The 21,467-nt window shown below is 49.2% G+C and overlaps 1 protein-coding gene across 1 annotated transcript in view; it reads left to right on the forward strand.

Moving 5' to 3' along the window:
- TMEM132C (transmembrane protein 132C) overlaps window positions 1-17,578 on the forward strand; it is a 174,238-nt gene extending 156,660 nt beyond the window's left edge. Inside the window, exons 6-9 of the mRNA XM_066199508.1 lie at window positions 5,620-5,825; window positions 6,334-6,607; window positions 7,361-7,552; window positions 14,213-17,578. Of these exons, the coding sequence (XP_066055605.1) occupies window positions 5,620-5,825; window positions 6,334-6,607; window positions 7,361-7,552; window positions 14,213-15,415 (1,875 nt within the window). The 3' untranslated portion in view covers window positions 15,416-17,578. The remainder of the gene's footprint in view (window positions 1-5,619; window positions 5,826-6,333; window positions 6,608-7,360; window positions 7,553-14,212) is intronic.
- Window positions 17,579-21,467: the final 3,889 nt, after the last annotated feature.

A 21,467-nucleotide genomic window follows, 5' to 3' on the forward strand; every position in this document is an offset into this window, starting at 1 on the left:
TTGGACTTAATGTGAGCAAGCCAAGCCTTCCCTGTGCTGGGGTGAGAGTTTTGGCAGCCTGCAGGGCTGTGTTTACCCCTGTGCTGGCAGCCCCTGCCTGCACCTCCCAAACCACTACAGGCAGGACAGTGGATTGTCCTCCTTGTATCCATCAGGTTCAGAATCTTGAATTTCTGTGTGTAAACCCATTGACCCACTTCTGTTACACTCACGTAAACGCTGCTAAGATATTCAAAGGTTACATAAATGTTTAAATATTTATGACAGCACTTCTGTGAGCAGAGAGCTTTTTTTCCCAGTGCCTCTTAAAGGAATCTCAATTTCAGTGAAAAAAAAATAAATTACAGGATAATCAGTAAAGAATAGTGGTGTTCAGCAATTTTCAGACATGAGACTCCTTGTGTTTAGCTCGGTGTCATCACTCTGGCACAGCAGGAAGGCGCTTGAGGCTCGTGGAGGTCAAGCTCTGGGAGCAGCCACTCATTCCCTTAAGGAACATGGGGCTCCAGGATCACTGATTCACCCCAGACCAACACGTCATTTGTAGGAAATATTAGACACTGATAATCATACCACGAGCTTTTTTGGATATTTGTGTCCTTGCTATAGAGTTCCTCCCGAGATTTCTTTTGAAAAACGTCCTCTGTGGAAAGGGAATTATCCTCTATTAAATTCTGCAGGTTTTGAGAGAGAGACTCGGTGCAGCTCTCTAGCCTTGGTTCCAATTAAATACCATGGTCTCACACACAAAGGAAATCCTCTGCTACAGGAACATTAGGCTTCCTAAGAAGGATTTCAATGCCTGGCTGCATAATCCTGAATAATCAGTAACCTCGTGGAAAACTGAAGCTGTCTCAAGGCCCACACTTACTCGTTTTTTTCAAATTAAACTCTTTTAAGTCTGATAAAAGTTAAAGCTGCAGACCTGAGAGCTCTTCCATGCTGTTTACAGCTTTGTGCCACTGCTAGAGCAGCCTTTAGGATGGAAACCTCCATTCCAGGAGCTGCTGATGGCTCCAGTGACTGGACTTGCCCTGGAGCTCGGTGACCACATCTCCTCATTGCTGCTCGGTCCTGGAACCTCACAGCCCTCTCCCTAGAAAATGGACTGATGCCTCTCAGCTCTTCAGTCTCCATAAACCAGGATTGCTGCATTAAAAACTTCTCTTTTTTTGTCCTTCTGAGACTGGGCTGGTCTCTCCGGAGGTGAAAACCGCTGGGAGAATAAACAAGCTTGGACTAGAGTAGACTGACAGAGGCAATCACTCGTTTATTTTTAGGTTTTATAGTTGTCATTCTTCCCACTGCGTTGTACAACAGACACGAGCCAGGACAGACAGTGTGCCTTGGGTTCACCAGGGTTTGACAGGCAGCCTGAACGTTGTGTTTGACGGGAAATTTGTCTTCCTAAAACTGCCTGACTCCACCAGTAATGGAAAGGAAGATTTCTCGGGAATCTGTAGTGGGATTTAACCCAGCAGAACCAGTGCTCTCCAGAGGTGCCACCAGCCCCTCTGTGGTGTCCGTGTCACCTCCCTGGTGGTGACCTCCAGCAGCTCGTGCTCCCTTCTTGCAGCCCTGCAGGACAGAGGTGGGATCAAAACCTTCACCTGAAGTGAGGAGGTGAAGGGAGACCCAGAGGTTGTGCTTTTGAATTTATCCTGTAAATTCCCTGGAGCCAATCTGCTGATTGCCAAGGGGAGAGGGACCTTCCCTCCCCACATCACAGAGTGCCACAGGTGGAGAGGCTCAGGAGTGGCTCTCCCTGGATTTCCAGGCAGCAGTCTCCTCTGTCAGCTCAATAAAATGTGATTTGTTGCAGAGAGACTCTCTCCAAGTCATCTGGAAAGGCAGTGGCCTTTGTTGCAAGGGGGGCACAAAAATATAATGCCAGGAAAAGGACAAAGAAGAAGCCTCCAGGGAACGGTGCTTAGCCCTGTCTTCTGTTGTCTGCTTCTTTATTTTAGTTTTCATCTGGAGAAAGAAGTTAGGAAAATAGAAAAAAGGGAAAAGTAGCTGAATGCAGCTTAATAATGAAAGAAAGTGCTGAAACGGCATCAGAGAGCTCTTTAAAATGCAAAACTTCGTGCTGATCTGCTAAGCAGGAAAGAAAAATCCCAATCACTTAAAGGTGGTGGCGAAGTAGGCTTTCCCTTCATCATTGCTCACTTCTTCTGATGCCAGAGATAAAAAGCACTTTGAGAGGGAGGATGTTTTCATAGTAAAAGCATAAATACTCCAGGAGATGAGAGACACATCGCTGCTCCCAGAGTCTCCAGCTTCTGTTGGAAACTTCCTGACCTGGAGTGGGCAGGACCCACGGCTGAGAGATTGTCCATGCCCTGTTCCCTGACCTCCCAGAAGCCCGGAGGAAAACAGGAAAGTAGTTCCATCTGTCAAAAACTCTTAAACAAATAGACTTTTTTAATTAAAAAAAAAAAATATTTTGAGTTCTAATGTGACCCATTTTAAATTTTTTTAAATTTTTTAAATCTGCTTTCGGTCCTTCCTCCATGATTCCACGTGACATTGCCTTTGGTCTTCCCTCCGTTTTACAGATCAGAGCAGTTTAGCCAGGCCTGCATTGAAGAACTCCAGCACCAAGTTGTCTGGGATGTTATTTCCACCTCAGTTGGTCTGAGCTGGGGCTCTGCTGAGCCACCACACCACCTGTACCCCTTTTTTTGTGAGGGGGATCTGCTCAGCAGATCAGACCCTCCCTGGGCCTTGCTGGAGCTGTAAATTGTAGCAGAGTCAGTGGATCTGCATATGTCCTCTCCTCTCCTCTCCTCTCCTCTCCTCTCCTCTCCTCTCCTCTCCTCTCCTCTCCTCTCCTCTCCTCTCCTCTCCTCTCCTCTCCTCTCCTCTCCTCTCCTCTCCTCTCCTCTCCTCTCCTCTCCTCTCCTCTCCTCTCCTCTCCTCTCCTCTCCTCTCCTCTCCTCTCCTCTCCTCTCCTCTCCTCTCCTCTCCTCTCCTCTCCTCTCCTCTCCTCTCCTCTCCTCTCCTCTCCTCTCCTCTCCTCTCCTCTCCTCTCCTCTCCTCTCCTCTCCTCTCCTCTCCTCTCCTCTCCTCTCCTCTCCTCTCCTCTCCTCTCCTCTCCTCTCCTCTCCTCTCCTCTCCTCTCCTCTCCTCTCCTCTCCTCTCCTCTCCTCTCCTCTCCTCTCCTCTCCTCTCCTCTCCTCTCCTCTCCTCTCCTCTCCTCTCCTCTCCTCTCCTCTCCTCTCCTCTCCTCTCCTCTCCTCTCCTCTCCTCTCCTCTCCTCTCCTCTCCTCTCCTCTCCTCTCCTCTCCTCTCCTCTCTCCTCCTGGATGTCAGCCCCGAACCATTGTGGAATTGCAGTTTTGCTGCTATTGTTATTCTCTTTCTTTCCCCAGCAGTTAGATTTGTTCAGTTACTGACAGCACTGAGCCTTAGACAATACAAAATCACACATCTGGGCCAGACCTGACCAGTCTGAAGCTGAGGATGTGGTCAGAAATCTTTTACCGGCACGTGCAAGTGGTTTGCACGATGCATAAATAAGCAACTTGCACAGCTAAACCAGAAAGTTCACTTTGTCTTTGGGTTGAACTCCTGGATAGAAATGAGTGGGGTGGATCCAGCTCTAGGGCAGCAATGGCTGTCGCTCCAGACAGAGCTCAGTTAGGTTTTTGCTGACAAGCCTCCCAAAAACTTCTGCTCGAAGGAAGGTGAGGCTGAAGAGCCAGGAGGTCGATCTGGAGCTGCTTGGTCGGATGTTGCAGAGCCAGGATGGACACCAGCAGCTCAGAGAGAGGGGCTGAGTGTCCCTGAGTGTCCCTGAGTGTCCCTGAGTGTCCCTGCTCGCTGCTCCAGGCACAAACACCTCCCTGGGCAGGAGCTCGGGGCTGGGGCTCCTGAGTGCAGCCCTTGCTCGCTGCAGTGGGAGCTGTTTAACGGGAAACGTTTTGAGGATGGTTCCTCTCCCGGGGTGAAGCTGCTGCAGAGACACCACAGGAGGAACAAGCAGCCCACCGAGGGGTGTGTTCTGAATTGCTGCCTGGTGTTCTATAGGACATCATACACATTGTTGGGTTCCTCGTGGTCTCTGCCGCACGGTGCTATTAGATGAGATCAGACATTCTGAAACAGCCTGGTGTGAGCGGAACCCCTTTCTCTATTGCCATTCAAGTTAATGATGGGAAATTAGGCCACGCCATTCATTCCTAGTGCTAAAATGAAAATGTTTCTGCCCCCCTCAGGCTTTTAAACCGGCCTCGGGTGGTCTGAGGGAGAAGCCTGAAGAGAGGGATGGGTCGGGTATTGCAGCACGTGGTGGTGCTGCAGCCAACAGAGCTGTTGGAGCACAACCTCTGAGGGGAGGAGGCAGAGAACTGTCTGTGTTATGTTCTCTGAAGTTTCTTTTTGCAATCTCATCACTGAATATTTTACTGTAGTAAAATGAGCCGTGCCTGAACCCGAGAGAGGAACCAAACGGGGAGTGTGTGTCAGACTGGAGCGGTTCAGCTCCTGCCTCTGTGGCCACAGAGGACATCCATCTGTTGGATTGGTCTGGGGACATCAGCACTGCCGGCTGATAGTCTTCATTTGAATAGAACGGCACTGGGAATGGGTAAAAGGGAGCAGATGATAATATAAGTGTACGTTCAGGTGGGGAGATGCATTTCCACCACCACCGATGCTCGTTAGGGGAGATGAAACAGAATTGTGACAGGATGGGAGCGGGAGCAGGAGTTGGGATCTGCTGTTAATTCCTGCAGACATACCAGCTCGTTTAGTAATGTAACAGCTCCCATTGCTCACCACTTAATGGATGATTAATGTGCCACAGGATTCCCCCAGACATTTATGACACCTTTAGGAATAGAAATGACAATGACTTTATCACATGGAGTCACTTCATACTATCTGCATCTCTCTTAATGATTTATATATCCAGGAGTGATTTTATCACTGGTACTCAGTAACATAATAAATGAGAAAACTCAATGGTCTGTAAATTACAACACTGATTAAGGGAGTGATTACTGATATAACTCTTACACAGCTATGATAATGCTTGCTTATATTTCAGGACAGCATTTACATATTAATGATAAATCTACTGTAGTGCTTAGAAATACTTTACAGCTTTAATCAAAATGTAAACATTTATAAACAGATAATGTTTATTGCAGAGGAAATGAGTCGACTTCTGCTACTCTTCAGTGGGTGAAATCTACTGCGGAGCCAGCCTTGAAAGCAGCATCACCCCCTGAAGGAGGTCGTGTTCAGGGCAGAGCTTTGATGGGCTGCTTGCCGCGGTGGAGCCCAGTTTGGGTTTGCTGGGTTCCTCCTGCCCGAGCTGGGGAGGAGCTTTGCTCATTCGGAATTCCCCAGCACAAACTGGGTTTGTGGCTCGCTGCATCGCAGGCGGAAAATCAACCTCGGGCTTCATAAACAGCATGCAGTCCTGAGGCGTCTCCAGCGTAATCTGCCTCCTGAGCCAGGGGGGATTTCGTGTTCCCTCTGTGAAAGGCCACCATTGACATGCACCAAGAGGAGGGAGCCTTTTCGGCTTGTTTTGGCACGGTTACACTGGGAGCTTGTCGTGTCACAGCCGTCACCTTTCCTCCTTCCCCTCTCTCTCCCCCCTCTCAGGTTTCTGACAGGTGTGACTACGTTTTTGTCAACGGCAAGGAGATGAAAGGCAAGGTGAACGCTCTGGTGAACTTCACCTATCAGTACCTGAGCGCTCCCCTGCAGATCACCGTGTGGGTGCCACGCCTGCCCCTCCAGATCGACATTTCTGACACCGAGCTCAGCCAGATCAAAGGCTGGAGAGTCCCCGTCGTGTCCAACAGAAGGTGGGTTTGAGTTCTTGGGTGACTTGTAAAAGGAAACGCTCCCCGATGCAGCCTCTTCCCCTGAGGAGCAGCAGTACTGGAACCCCCAGCTGTGCACTGGGTGTCTGCAGAGGCAGTAAAGCTTTAAAAGCTGTGGGATTTTTCCTTCTGTGTCTGTCTAGGGCAACAAAACACAGCGTGGAACTCTGGTGAGGTCCCCTAGCAGAGCCGTTGTTTGGAGATGGCAGCACAGAGGAAAAAGTGGCACAGCCCAGTTGTATGTTCCCTCGTCACTTGAGGTGGCCGAGGGTCCTCTGCAGTCCAAAAATCCTGAACGGGGGAGCTCTGTTGAAGGGGACACTCTCCATCAGCACTCCCGAGTGTTAATTTTCACTGATGTTCTTGACAACAAGTTGTCAGGATTCTCATGCAGTTCTCAAGATTCTCATGCTGTTCTCAAGATTCTCATGCAGTTCTCAAGTTTTCAGGTTCTCAAATCTCTTCATGCTTTGTTCCGTGCTGCCACCAGGCCCACGAGGGACAGCGATGACGACGAGGAGGACGAGCGCAGGGGCAGGGGCTGCACCCTGCAGTACCAGCACGCCATGGTCAGGGTGCTCACGCAGTTCGTGGCCGAGGACTCGGGGCCCTGGGGACAGCTCAGTTACCTGCTGGGCCCTGACTGGCACTTTGACATCACAGACCTGGTCAGGGACTTCATGAAGCTGGAGGATCCTCACGTTGCCAAGCTGCAGGAGGGCAGGATCCTGATCGGCCGGGAAGTGGGGATGACCACCATGCAGGTACTGCTCTGGGCAGGGCTCCTGGGGGGCTTCTGTGGCTGCCACACACTGCCAGCCCCACAGAGAGCCTCGGGGTGGGGTTGGACATTGGACATAAAGCCAGGGCACAAAGGGGGAATAGAGATAATCTTTGTGGGTATGAGAAGACAGCATGTGTATGAACATGGACATGGCTGGACTTGCCAATCCTTACTACAGCCAGGGCACAGAGGGGGAATGGAGATAATCTTTGTGGGTGTGAGGAGGGTGGAGAAGACAGCGTGTGCATGAACTGGCTCTCTGTAGTGCCCTAAGGAGAGCAGCATGGCCCGTGATTTCAGCAAAGGGAAGGATGTTCTACTGTCTTGGTGTTCCATCAGAAACAAAAAAAATGGAGGAACAAGAATTTCCAAGCCAAGAAATGAAGGACAGGTCCTAGGCTGGTGACCTCCCTTTGAAGTACTTGGGAGGTTTAATGAGCTCATCCCCATGGGAAGACAGAGTAACAGGAGAAGAGAATTTTACATCCACTCTTGTGGTGGAATAATGCAAATAACACAGGTGGGATAGGACAGTTGTCAGTCTTGGGTGGTTCTCAGCCATAACTCTCCACTCAGGTTTCCTGACCCTGCTGATGGATTCAGACTCCCTTTTCCATGCGCCCTTCATTTCTGTACATAAAGCTTTGGAGACAAGAATGGACGATGACCTTAAGGAAGGTTCCATTCATTGATCAGCCTTTTCCTAAGTTGCTTCTTCTGTGTTTCCCCGAAGGTTTTGTCTCCTCTGTCTGACTCCATCCTGGCGGAGAAGACAGTGACTGTGCTGGATGACAAAGTGACCATCACAGACCTCGGGGTACAGCTGGTGTCTGGGCTGTCCCTGTTCCTGCAGCCCAGTGCAGCCACCAGCAGGGCCATTGTGGCCACAGCCGTGGCCCAAGAGCTGCTGCACACTCCCAAGCAGGTGATGTACACTCTGAATTTGCTGGGTTTACTTCTGGGGTGGGGCAGGATTTTATCACTGTAAAGTACACATGGTAACTCACAGCAAGTTTAGAATTCAGACTCCAGCTGTAGTCCGTGTCCATGTTAATTCCTGTTCCCTCCAGATACTGGAATTGCCTTGTCATTTCTTCCCTTCCAATGTGGGGAGGGACTTCACCTGCAGTCAGAGTTCCAACTACACTGAAGTTTGTGCTATTTACAGTTTTAATGCCCTTGCTTTAGCTAATGAACCTGAGTTGTTTTCACTGCACGGTTCCTGGTTTGCTGTACGAGCACGCCCTTGTTTTTTGTGCTGGGGAGCACAGAGCTCACTCAGTGTGTCACAATATCTTGAAGAGCTGTAAAACAGAGGCAGAAGATGGCCACATACATTTCTTTTCCCTCCTGGAGCCATGGCACACTGCCAGGCTCATCTCTCCTTTTATTTTTCATATGGATTTCGGGGGTTTCATCGTCCAGTTCATGGGCTGATCTTAATATAAGCCAGCAAATTCCCTTCTCCCTAAAGGGGGTCTTTCAAACAGCTTGTCTCAGGTCACAACCTCTGTGGAGAAGAAGATTGGAGAACAGCCCCAGATCAAGTCAAGCAGTGGCTGTGGCCCAGAGTAAACCCAAGGGTCGGCCCTGGAACCTGCTTCCTCGGGCTGTTAATTTGAGGATTGGGGCTGGGGGCCATGCAATTAAATCTGTCCACAGCTACTCCTCATGCAGAAACTGTTTTTTCCTCTCTCATAGACAGGGAGAGATCTCAAGTCAAGTTTTATGGCCCATTTTCATGATTATTGCTACCTAATTTTCTGGGACATAAAAATAATTTAGTTTGTTTTATAACTTAGTGACAGGAAAATGTCCAAACCAGAAGGACACGGTGCCCGTCTGTTCCATTTGTTGCATCCTGTAAAAATAAGGATCTTATGTAATTAACCCATTTGTACCCTTCTTCAGGGCTTAGAAACCACATCTGGCACACTGCCTTTAGACAAAGGCTGTGAAAACAAAAACTGGAGCTTTCCTAGCCCAATCCTGTCCTGTAGGACAGAGCACCATCTGCAGCAGCACTGGAAGAACTGTGGATTTGAGTGCAGATAACAGAGCTGGTGAATCTGGAGAGGCTGCCCAGTGCCACTGTCAGCTCCTCAGATTTATGGATGATCCGTCCTGAGTGTGCAAAGCCATTTATCAGCATCAGGTTGTGGCAGATTGTGCCAGTGGGGCCCGTGGTGACACCTCCTGTTGTTCGTGGCAATGTGATGTGACATGTCAGGATGTGTCACTGCAATTGGCAAGCTAGGAACTAAAACAAAGAGTGAAAAACGTGTCAACGTGGTTTGGGTTGAAATTATTTTTTCCCGGCACCTGAATCCTGAAATTATTGCGGTGAGATGTTTGGTTTAAGGTGCTGTTCCTCTGCAGGACAATTTCGGGTTCTGAGCAGTGCGTTTCCACCACCAAAAAAACAAGACAGGAATAGATTTCACAGTGGGAAATAAATGGAGGGAAATGGCGTAGGAGTGACCTGCAGAGGCACAGACATCTTTTCCTTTCATTTGCAGCTTGAATGAAGGATTTGAGTCGCTTTCCCTTAGAAAAATTAATGCAAATGTGGGAATGTTTGTGGCTAAATTTTGCAAGAAGTGACTCATGGTTTGGAGTGCATCAGCTGAGATCCTGACTGAGCTCGAATTGTGAAGGCAAATGCTGAGTGTTTTCTGAAAATCAAGCCCTTTTGAAAGAGGGTTTTTTCCAAGGAGACAGCCCAGGACTGAGCCTGTCCTTGAACACTGTGAGGACTTCATTATTTGTGTCTTTTCCTCTCAAGCAAGTTTATAAAAAGGCCCAAATAACTCACGCAAACCTTACTGATGGCAAGTGAAAAAACAAAATTCAGAATCCTTGCTGTGGCTTTCTTTCAGTGACCATAATGACTGGATTACCTTAATTAATGTACCTTAATTGCTATGACCACGCCTTGTCTGCACAGGCGGCACAAAGCAGCCAAAACACAAGTCCTGAAAAGTTGGCAGTTCCTCCATAAATACAAAGCACTCTGTGAGGAAGATAAGGCAATATTTTTTTTTTACCTTCAGTTAAATACCTTCATCTGTAGCTGAGCAACTAATTATCTGCTGTGACAAGGTGACCTTGAGGGATGCTGAGCCTATATATTATTTTTTAATCAATAGGGAGCTCATGGGCACTGAAAAGTGGATCGGTGATTCAGGTGCCTAAAAATAGACACAGGTTGGCCAACTTTTAAATATCCAAGATGAAGTATCCTCTGAAAATTTGGAGACTGTAGCTGTGAGTGATCTATTTTGGGTGGCCATCTGCTCAGGTAGGAAAGCTGTTCCATTTGGCTTGCTGAGGGTTGTTAAATCCACGCCATCATCTTAAAGGCTTCTCCAAAATGTAAACAACAGAAAACCTACAGCGTTTAAGTGTTCCCTGATCTAAGTGAGCTTCAAGGGCTCTCAAAGCTCAGCTGGCTCTGCAGGGAAACTCACAGTCATATCCAGATTTTTTTTTTTTTTTGTCACTGTGGGGTATTGCATGGGGTCTAATGAGCTGAAATGGGTCAGTGAAGGGAGGAGGAAAAAGCCTTTAATAAACAGCTGCATGCATTAATGGATCTCTCAGTGCTGCTGGGGAACTGCAGAGGTTTTCTCAGGGAAAAAGAGCAATCTTGGTGCTTTCTGAAAGCCTCGTTCCCCTGGTCAGGGGAACAGCCTGGGGTCATTCCTCTGTCCCGGCCTTTTGGATGATCTGGTTCAGCTCGTGGCAAACCTTCATTCAAACCACTCCTGAGAATTCACTGGCATCTCACAGTTAATAACAGATATTAGGAGTGTTTTTATGGTGTGCATTCGTTACCCCATCCTGGCAGTGTAGGTTTCACTTGAATTGTATTTGTATCTTCTTTCAGCTGGCAGAGCAATGGAATGGCTCACAGGAATGACAAAGGAATTCAGCAGCATGGGAAAGGGAGAAGGGCTGCATTGTTAGATAAGAATCTGAATTCTTCCCTTGCAAATACAGGCAAATTCCCACTGGAAAGGAATGTCACATTAGCAGATTGGACAAAAAGGAGAGAGAGAAATACACAGTGGGGGAATGCATGGTTTGAATTAAGATCTGAGTCTTGGCTGCCTTTCATTTCCACATCATAACCATCAAGCCCAATCTTTACTACACAAGCCACAGGCTTGAAAATAAATGCATATGTAATACTTTGATATTTCGTGTGATAAAATTGCTGGGGAAATCCATTCCAGCATTCAAGTCCCCAGACAGAGCAATCAGAGCTGGTCTAAGAGAAGCTGCTGGGAACAGGGTTCCTTTGCCTTTATTTGAGGGAGGGATGTATTTGTTTTCTGCAGAGCCAACCATTTCTTTCCTCTGATGTCCTTCCTCACTCCAGGACCCTTGCAGCTGACCCCAGCAACTGAGGGCTTATTCACAAATACTTTTATTTGTGCTGCAGTGAATGAAGACCGTTAAAAGGCCGCTTTATTCTGAGCGTGGAATAAAATCAAATATCCTGACCTGTGTTTCTAAGCAGCAGAATTCTCTAAAATGCCACCAGTTCATCCAAGAAGATTTATCAAATGGTGTCTTGGGAGTGATAAGCCACGATGTAATTCAAGGCCAGAGAAGGTGGCGGACCTGCCACAGATCAAGAGCTGAAATTACACCTGAAATGGGAGAAGAGAACAGCAAAGGCACCAAGGGAACATTCAGACAAAACACGTCTTGATAAAGCTTTTTATGTGCTTAAGGAAGGCCTGGTGATAACCAACAGTGGTCGTGGGAGGCAGTTTTTACATGTCTGGGCTGGGTTTTGCTGTCATTAACGTGACCTAATGAACCTTCTCTGACCAATTCACATCGCAGTCAGCGCTGCAGGTCCTCCTGCTCTGAGGGGAGCGCTGGCGCTGATGTGTCCCTGAGGGTCACCTGTTCTGGGGGTGCAGCTGAGCACCTCTGTGTGTGAAGAGAGGGAAATCGGGGTAAAGAAAGGCTGGAAAACAAGAGAACCTCTCAAACTCCTGGTTTGTGCTTGATAATTAAAGAGCACAAGCATTTGTCACCTCAGTGTTGAGGGCATGAGACGAGGGGCAGCAGCTTTGCAGGTGAGAAGGCTCCAATCCATCTTCATCTTCTGGGAGTAACTGGAGGACCTTGTCAGAGGTTTGGAGGGGATTTATGGATGTGGTACACAGGATTTGCAGAAACAGCTCCTTGAAGGACATGGCACTAAATCACTTCCTTTTTCTCTCTTCTTTTCTTTTTAGCTTCTCAGAATTTATAATCATTTGGGAAATTCACTTCCTTGCCCTGCCTTTGGCTTTCCTTTAATGATGTGAGGGAGAGGAGATGATCTCTTGCCAAATAGAATATTTGGGCTGATACAATGTGTTTTGGCAGGATTTTAAACTCTCTCCCTCTTCCTCTCGTTTGTTTTCATTCCCTTTTAATTAATGTTGTCCACAGTATGAGCATGACAACGTTGTTCTGCGAAAAAAAATTGGTTCCTCCTATGAAGAAACATTCTCTCGGAAATAAAAAACGTCAATGCTGGTGGAAAATAATGGCTAAGCCAGTGCACACCTCTGTTATCTACAGTAAATCACATGTGTGCCTGCAAATTCCAGCTGACTGCCATCTCATTTTTCTCTGTCTCTGCTTCATAAAACCAGGAATGCAGAATTGCAGAGCAGCGGCGTAAAGAACAAAAGTTGCTTTGAAGTTGCTGGCAACTTTGTCCAAATGCACCAAGGGTTCAGTGACGTCAATCCCTCGGTGGAGGTGAGGAGCTGTGGGTGTTCCCAGCTGGGAAGGAGGCTCAGGTGTCATCATCTCCAGCCCTTCCTGCACAAAACCCTGCATTTCTTTTGTCACCCTGCTCTCCAGAAGAGGGTACCACTGGCAGGATGTGCTGCAAGTGATGCTGGTGTTTTCCCTGGCACTGGCTGATGAAAAGTCAGTGTGTCTTCCCCAGCGGCACATGAGGCTGACCTTTGTTTCAGGGAGAAGGAAGGCAGCAGGGAACTGAATTGCCTGAGGAGGTGAATCCTTTTCTCTCTGCACATATCCATTATAAAACAAAAAAACAACCCTTTGCTTTCCTATGACCGGGGTTGCTCTACTATGGATTTCCATGATAGAAATTCGAGCTGTGCCCTGCAGCTTTGTGTTTGTCTGTTCAGCCATTTCAGGGTTGTTTCTCTAGTGAAAGATCAGATGTTTTAATTTCCTTATGCAGTTCTCCCTTCCCGCCTTCTGAGCTACCCTGGCTCCGTCTCAGCTCTTTGAAGTAAATTTGAATCACCAAGAACTTCGTCTTCTCTCCTGTCGTGCCACAACTTATTTTTCTTCTTTCAGTCCCTCCAGTACTTGCTGATAGTGCTTTGGAAATCAAACATTCAGTAAGGCCCAACCTTCTGCCCAGCTAAATGCCCCTTGCTGTTTTCATTGAAAAGCTTTAAATCCAAGTGGAAGGGTAGCAATTCCCTTTGTTGATAACCATGGCATAACAAATTGCAGCCAATTGAAAACCATATTAAGTTGTAAATTTGTATTATGACTGGACATTAACGGGGTGGCAGTGTTTTTTTCCCCAGTGCTGGATTTTCAGCCCAGTTGTTCTGATGTGCCCAAGTGTGAAGTTATTAGAGCCATTTGTGGCTGAAGTGTGGGAAGGAAAGAACTTCACTTCTGTGGGAAGTTGCACTCTGGCAATCTGCCTGGCCGTCTGCTGGCTACGCAGGCAAGACACAGAACAAATGAAAAATTAAGGAAATGTCCTGCAAAGAAAGCTACTGAGGTGTGGAGAAGAGAATATCTGTGTCATCTGGATGGGATTTCACATGGCAAAGAGCTGACCTCTGGCTTTGTGTTTGCTTCTAATGATGACTCCTAACGGTGCTACCTGCAGGGCACGAAGACAGCCCAATTAAATCCAGGCCATTTGTATGTTTATTGTAGAGATCATGCCAGAATCCCCATCCTCCTCCTCTTCTTGACACAGAAAGACAGACTTTCTAATTATCTCGAGGATGAAATGTGTTTTACTTAAAACAGATCTTTCTCCAGCAAAGTGGCAATTGTTCTGTGAGTCTTTTTCTTCCAGATGAATCTTCTGCTCCAGCCATTTCCAGGATCCTGTGGTAGCTCCTTGCTCCTGCTGAGATACTTATGCCTTAATTTGACAGCTCCTCATGACACCTGTGCATGTGGAACACGAGGAAAATAAGTGTTCTGTCAAGTGCCTCTAGTAATTTCTGTGATTTGCCTCTTTTGGCTTTTGTACAACAGGAATGACTCTCCTTCCCGAGCCTGTAAAATTGTACCTTGCTAATGGGTACCTTGGTAATAAAGACATCCCTTATCAGTTATTTTCTATGTCCTTGTGCAAAACATTTGCAGGGAGGGTAACAGTGGAACCTTTAGTGACAGATGTGGCCAGTTTTGTGCCCCGTCAGTCGAGGCTCGTGCAGTGCAGAGTCACCGTGTCCCATTTCCTCCAGCTGCCGGTCCGAGCTGAGAGATTGATGAGCTGCAGCGTGTTGAGCTGATTTATTGAGGGCCCTGTCTTTAAACCATGTCCCTGTCCTTTCAGGAAGCCGTGGTGAGCACCTGGATCCAGTTCAGCGACAGCTCTGTTACTCCACTGGACATTTACGACCCCAAGGACTTCTCCCTGTCGGCCGTGTCGCTGGACGACGCCGTTGTCTCCGTCCACCAGAGCGCGGCCCTGCCCTGGCCCGTGGTGGCCGCGGAGGGCGAGGGCCAGGGCACGCTGGTCAAGGTGGACATGATGATCTCCGAGGCCTGCCAGAAATCCAAGAGGAAGAGCGTGCTGGCCGTGGGCAGCGGCAGCATCAGGGTGAAGTTCGGGCAGAACGACGCGGACGCGGAGGCGGGCGGCGATTACGACACGGACGAGATCGAGAACCGCGCCAGCGACCGGCGCAACAAGGGCCCCGAGCAGGATGGGCGCCACTACGGCGGCTCCTCGGCCGACAGGGAGGAAGGGCCCCTCAGGAAGGCCAGCACCACGGCCAAGTCCATCCTCAAGAACAAAGTCATCAAAAACAACCGCCTGGAGGGCGGGAAGCTGTCGGACGACAGCCAGCTGCAGAACATCCCCATCGACTTCACCAACTTCCCGGCCCAGGTGGACCTGCCCAAAGGCGGGGCCGGCCTGGAGGACGGCGACCTGGTGCAGACGCCGCGGGGCCTGAGCGACCTGGAGATCGGCATGTACGCCCTGCTGGGCGTCTTCTGCCTGGCCATCCTGGTGTTCCTCATCAACTGCGCAACATTTGCACTCAAGTACCGCCACAAGCAGGTGCTGGTGGAAGGACAGGCCGCCATGACCCACTCCCACGACTGGGTGTGGCTGGGCAACGAGGCCGAGCTGCTGGAGAACGCGGCCGAGGCGGCGTCGCCGCAGCAGGACGAGCGCACCACCGTCATCGACCGCGGCTCGGGCGGCAGCCAGGAGGGCGGCCAGCTGCTGCTGCTCAACGGCAGCGCCCAGAGGAACGTTCAGGGCCAGGTGCACAGGGCCGCGGACCCCGGGGGGAGGCCGGGCAAGGAGCAGCACAAGGCGGGGGAGCCCTTGCACTCGCCCACGTCCAAGAGGAAGCGGGTGAAGTTCACCACGTTCACCACCATCCCGCCCGACGACGGCTGCCCCACCGTCAACTCCATCCTGGGCGGCAACGACGATGACATTAAGTGGGTGTGCCAGGACATGGACCTGGGGGACTCCAAAGAGATACGAAACTACGTGGGGAAGTTCAAGGACAAAGCGTAGCTCCCCCGCCCAGGGGGTTTGGGTTTGTTTTTTTTTTTTCTTTTTTTTGGGGGGGGTTTAACCACACCTTGATGCCTTCAGTTCTACAGTATATATTGGGATGGGCGATGGGGAGGGGAAGGGGTCGCCAAGAGAAGTGATGAGGCAGTTTTTATAATCAGGGAAAGAAATTTGCCAAACTGTCCATGGTTCTGTTCTTCGCTTCGTTTCGTTGGGGGTTTTTTGGGTTTTTTTCCTTGTTGTTGTTTTTTTTGTTTGTTTGTTTGTTTCTTTCCCAGCGGTTATTCTGCTACTGGTGGATTTAGGGAGTGGAACACAAATAGCAGAAAGGAACAAGTTCATGGTATGACCAATATGATGACCTGGGCAAGATGAGGTGGTGAAAATTCGTTTCTATGGGTCATACAAGTAATAATGGTAGTAATATTTCACAGTACCAAAAAATATCTGTAAGAAAAGAAACAAGAGAACATAAGAGCATGAAAAGAATAAGCAAGAGGCAAACAATAACTTGTTCTGGTTCCAATAAAACATCACAGTTACGGACATACGACCCACAAGGAGACTTTTTATATTGGTACTCAAGCCCTTTTTTCATTCATTCATTTGAAATGAAGATGTGTCTTTGGCATTACACGTGAAGGAGGAAGAAAATACCTGGTTATTTTCATTTTTTACTTTTCCATTTGTCTTGTAAATTGAAGCAGAATCATTTTCCCTCTTGTATTTTTCTTTTAAATATCTTGAAAACAGGAAAATTTAAAATTCAGTAAGTTCACGGTGGGGCAAGAACATTCTGTTTCTAAGGTAGCTGTAAACAGTCTCCTGTCATTTACAGAATCCAGGGGATAAGTATTGACTAATAATTTCCACGTGGTGTCTCTTCTGAAAGCCTGAGCCTCCATCTCACCCTGTTCTGTTGGGAAGAAGTTTCATTTTTTCCTTTCAGGTTTGGAATTGTTTGTTTAGTTGCTCGTTTTAAGTTTCCACAACCAAAGTTCCTGCGTTTCACCAAGGGAAGAAGGTGCTGGGTTTTGTTAAAGCTTTCCACAAGTACCAAGGAATGGGAGTTGCCCCACTGGTGCATCCTGAATGTACCTGGAACTGAGACCTTCACAGGCCAAATGTGTGGTGAATGTTACGGGCCAAATATGAATATCCACAGCCTGGAGTTGGGTTGTTGTTTTTTGGGTTCAGGAATTCATCATTTTGTGCTGTAATTTGCTGTTTATTCTGATGTCACCAGCTCTCATCAAGCTCTGAAAGCCAGAAGAGGAATGGACAGAAAGACCCTGATTGCCCCCAAATTTTTATTCCCTTATGCTGGGAGAGCTGGCCTCTGGGAACAGTGTTGGGAGGGAGGGAAATATTCCTGAAGCAAGGTCAGGAAATATCTGGAGCTATTTTATAGATTTTTTTTTTCTTTTTTTTTTTTTTGCCATTGGACCAGCTAAGACTGAAAAGTTAAGACTAGCCTGTAAATCTGATGTTTTGAATAAACAAACACCCACCCAGTAACAAATGGGAAGCAGATACAAAACAGAGATTTAATTCGTGGTGTGAACTGGCAGAACTGACTCGGTGCCAGTTCACACTCGTGGAGGACACAGATCAAAATCTATTCAGTGAGGAAACCACTGTCCTCCCAAACCTCTCCTGAGTGAAAGGAGGTGGTGGATCCAGCCTTTGGAGAGCAGCATTATGTCCTGACTGTTAGCCAGAAGCACTTGCATCGTCCTGTCTTTGCCACGTGTTTGGTTCTTTTGGGGTTTTTTTTTTTTTAATTACTAAACTCCGTAGATTTTTTTTTTTGGTTTGTTTCTTTTTTTTTTTTTTTATTTTATTTTTTTATTTTACTTGGACAAAGTCAATCCTGCCACCCAATAACATAGATGGACGTTTTAACAAGATATGCCTAGTATGCATTGTAGACTGAAAGAATGTAATATTTATTTATACATGTTATATGAATTGTAATTAAAATGCTTTACACGGCTTGACAAATGAACCTCTCTTTCCTCAGGGCGGGGGCTGCTCTGTCGTTTCTGTGGAGTGCTGCCCTGGGAGATGATTTCAGTCACTTTCTGGAGGGAGAACAGAGATGTATGGGAAGTTTTTTGACCCTTCCTTGGTGAAGCAAGGGTGGTGATGATGATGGATGGCAGGAGCAGCTCAGCCAGGCACAGGGCAGGGCAGAGCCACGATCCATCTCGTTCATCCCCGTGCCTCCAGCAGCTCCAGGGCTCTGCCTCTGGCCTGGGCAACACCTGGGATTCATTAATAATTAATTTATTCATTAATAATTAATTTATTAATTAATGAATTACATGGCTCTGGGAGAACACAGGTGTCCCTGAGGTGGAAAAGGCATTTACAGCATGGAGCTCCAGCAGACAACAGCAGAGGAGTGAGAAATACAGTGCTGGGGCAGAAATAATGCAGAGAATATACGAAATAATGCACTGTGGGAGCACAGAATATACGAAATAATGCACTGTGGGAGCACAGAATATACGAAATAATGCACTGTGGGAGCACAGAATATACGAAATAATGCACTGTGGGAGCACAGAATGTCCCAGCTCCAGGGGCATCTTTAAGGAAGGTGTCCTGTGCAGCACCCACGAGGGGTGGCACCTCCAGGAGCTCAGTGCTGGTGGCTGGACAGGAGCAAGGTGACCAAATCGTGGCTCTGTGCAGAGGAGGACAGGCTGCATTTGAAAAGGCAACTGGAGGAGGTAAAAAAAAAAAAAAAAGAAAAAAAAAATCTGAGCCCTGTCTTTGCATTTAATTTTTCTGAAGCTACAGAGCATGGGCCTTCAGAGGCCCACACTGAAATTTTTCAATTTTCTTGCACTGACCAAAAATCCTGTCCCGGCCCCGTTCCGAGCGAGCCACCATCAACCACCATCTCAGCAGGGAGGGAACCACTGGGCCGTGAAATATCATTTATTTGAGAAATTCCCACCGGGTCAAATGGCAGGATTTCCATTTCTGAAGCTGCGCCATGCCAGGGTTCCAGAGGCACTGGGATGGGGCAGCGGGAGCTGCTGGAGCTTCCCTCTGTGCTCACCTGCCAGGAGAGGACACCTGCCCCTGCCAGCCCTGCGTGGCTGCAGAGATAACACGCTCCCAGGCACATCTTCCTGTCAGGGAGCCAGGAGAGAAATTCATTAATCGTAATTTGCACTCAGAGGACAGCCTGTCGTCCGAGGAGCTCGGTGAGTTGCCGTTGTAAAGGATGAAAATGTGAGCGGGCTGGAGTGACTCTGTGTGTCCCCAAAGGGGACAGGGCTGGGTGAACACGTTCCCCTTTTCCTGGAGCTGCCTGCTGGAGGGGAGCCGAGTGAAATCACCTGGAACACGAGCCCGGGCAGGTGGGGAGGGCAGCCGGGACTGGTGGGAGCTGTGATGGGTGTGAGGAGAGGCAGCTGTGGGACAGGAGAGCAGGTGAAGGGCAGGGAAGCTCCTCTGCTGCCGAGGCACTGCGACAGGAGACGCTCCATGGGGGAAAAAAAGTGAGTCCTGCTTTTATTCTTTTTTTATTACTGAGTTCTGCTTGGAGGGACGGGGAAGTTTTATGGTTTTAGCGTGCTAAGTGTGGGAATCGGCAGGAGGAGCTGTGTTTGTCCTGTCATGCCTTTGACAAGGGAATGAGGCGCACACCCATGGCTGTGCCCCTGCCCAGTGCTGCATCCACAGGGAACATCCTGAATCCTGCTGGATTCCAGGCTCTGCTGAGCTGCTGGCCACTCCACGCTCCTTCCCCAGCACTCTCACTCTGCTCTGGAAGTTCTCTGACATCGATTAAATGGGAGAGGTGACCTGGACCAGGCTCTGGGTTTTGGAGAGCAGGGGGACGGTGAGTTCCTGGTGCTCCACCCGCTGTGCTGGGGTGGGAACGGGACACTGACCCCCAAAGCTTCCACATCTCCTCCTCCTTCCCTTGCCGTGCTCCCAGACCGAGCGGCCACGGCAACGAGAGGATTTGCCGTGGTTTGAAATGCTCCCAGGCCGGATTTCAGGGCTCAAAAACGAGCTGTCAGCAGAGATGCGGCAGCAGACAGATAATGATGGAAATTACCGAGTGACTCTCCCTCCTGATTACTTATTTTGGACAAACTCAGACCCATTCTTCTTGACGCTTATGTTCAGAATTAAAGCTCTTTGTGTGAAGCGACAGTGTCAAAGGCAGCCTGGAGCATCTCGGAGCCTGTCTGATGTTCAGCTGAGCCGCGTCAAGTTGCAAAGGCGCCCCTGAGCTAATTGCAGGCACCCTGAGCTAATTGCAGGCACCCTGAGCTAAATTCAGACCCCCTGAACTAATCCCGTGCCCGTCCCTGGGCCGCTGCAGGGGTCGCCCTGTGCACTCCCATGCCCGTTTCTGGAGGTGCGGTGATGTGCTCCGAGGTAGCTGGTGGCTTCTTTCCCCCTCGTTTTCCCCTGGAGCTGAAGGTTTTGGGGCAGCCGCTTTGCTCCGTGGCCACTGAGCGTGCAGCAAACACTGGGGCACCTGTGGCTGCTGGAGCAGCTTTCCCAGCCCCTGAACTGCCCGGGACAGGTTTATTGCCCTGAATTCAAATAATGGCAGTAGCAGCTGAATTCCTGGGAGCCACAGTTCATGCTGGAACCCTTTGTGGACAGACTGCAGCCCTGTTATTATCTGGGCCCTTCTGCCTGCCTCCCAGGGCGGGTGGGAGGGGAACCTCGCAGGAGGTTTTGGGGGGTTTTGCCACAATCTCCGGGTGGAAGGGGCCCTTGGCTGGGGCTTGCCAGGTCTGTGTCACACCCTGCTGGGTCCCTGACGGTTCCTTGCACTGCTGGGGGTTTGGAGCTGCCGTTCATGTCCTGCGGTTGCAGATTGAGCTGTCAGCTCTGCTGATGAAACTGGTACGAGTTCGTGCTTCGTGTTTTTGGGGAGAGGGGAGGTGGAAAGAGGCGCGGGCAGGTTTTATTGCAGAAGTGAAGGAGGAGGGAGCAGTTGTGTGAAGGGCGGGGTCGTTTGCTTAGTTTGCTTTCTGCCATCTTTGGGTCATTTCCATCCCTGCTGTGGTCTCTCCTGGTTTGGAGCGATGATTTTCCTGCTTTTGGGGGTGAGCCCCTGGGGAGCTCTGGGGTGGGCAGTACGGATGGTGAGGGCTGTCAGATCAGTGTTCTCAGGTGCTGGGGAAGGTTTTGGTTCCCAGACTGAGCTGTGCAGCTTGTGAGGCCGCTGCTGGACGGCTGCAGTGCCGCTGGAAAGCCCCAGGTGAGACACAGGCCCCCCAAACGTTCAGGACTGTCACGTCAGTGCCATTCAGCAGCAGCTGCCGCAGGAGCAGGATCACCCAGGGACTCCTCTCGGGTGTGATGACACTGTACATCCCATAAAACCGAGCTGAGCCCCCCATAACGATGGCACTCCATTAATTTAATATGATATTGCTACAGGGCCTTTCCAGGCCTTGTCTGAAAGGATTAATATTCTCCCGCAGAAGCACTTTGGCAAATCCAGGCACCGTTTCCCGTTCTTCCACTCCCGCCCCGTGTTTTGGGATGTGCCATTTGCTTTTTCCATCACGGCTTCGTCATCCCACACCCATCGGCCGGGCAGGCTTGGTGGGAGCACTCCGGGAAGGTCTTCTCTGCTTTGGAGGGAACTGTGTCTCGTTTTACAGCCCTGCCATCACAAAAATAAAATGCAAGGTCGCGTTGGGGGCTGAGGGGAATGAGCAGGGCGGCTCGAGGACTTTGCAGACCCACTTCAAGCAGAATTAAAATGGGAATTTCCCCAAATGTGGAGCGAAAGGGATTTGTTGCCAGTTGGGAAGAAACAACCAGGATAAATCCAGATGTGTTCTCCATCAGGTGTGAGGGAGGGAAGGGAACTGAGCGAGCTCTGCCCTCAGTGCCACTGATGCCTTGAGTTTTATCGTCCATGTGTTTCAGGTTGTGCGGTGCCCAGGGGTGCAGCTCTGAGCTCACAGTCAGTGTCACTGGGCTCTGCACACAGCAGGGACACAAAACAAATCCTCCTCCTGCTGCACACCAGGGACAACTTTCTGCCCAACAG

This window comes from Chamaea fasciata, unplaced genomic scaffold (genome assembly GCF_029207755.1).
Source record: "Chamaea fasciata isolate MVZ Bird 193981 ecotype frontalis unplaced genomic scaffold, bChaFas1.0.hap1 SCAF_18, whole genome shotgun sequence".
NCBI classification, from domain to species: Eukaryota; Metazoa; Chordata; class Aves; order Passeriformes; family Sylviidae; genus Chamaea; species Chamaea fasciata.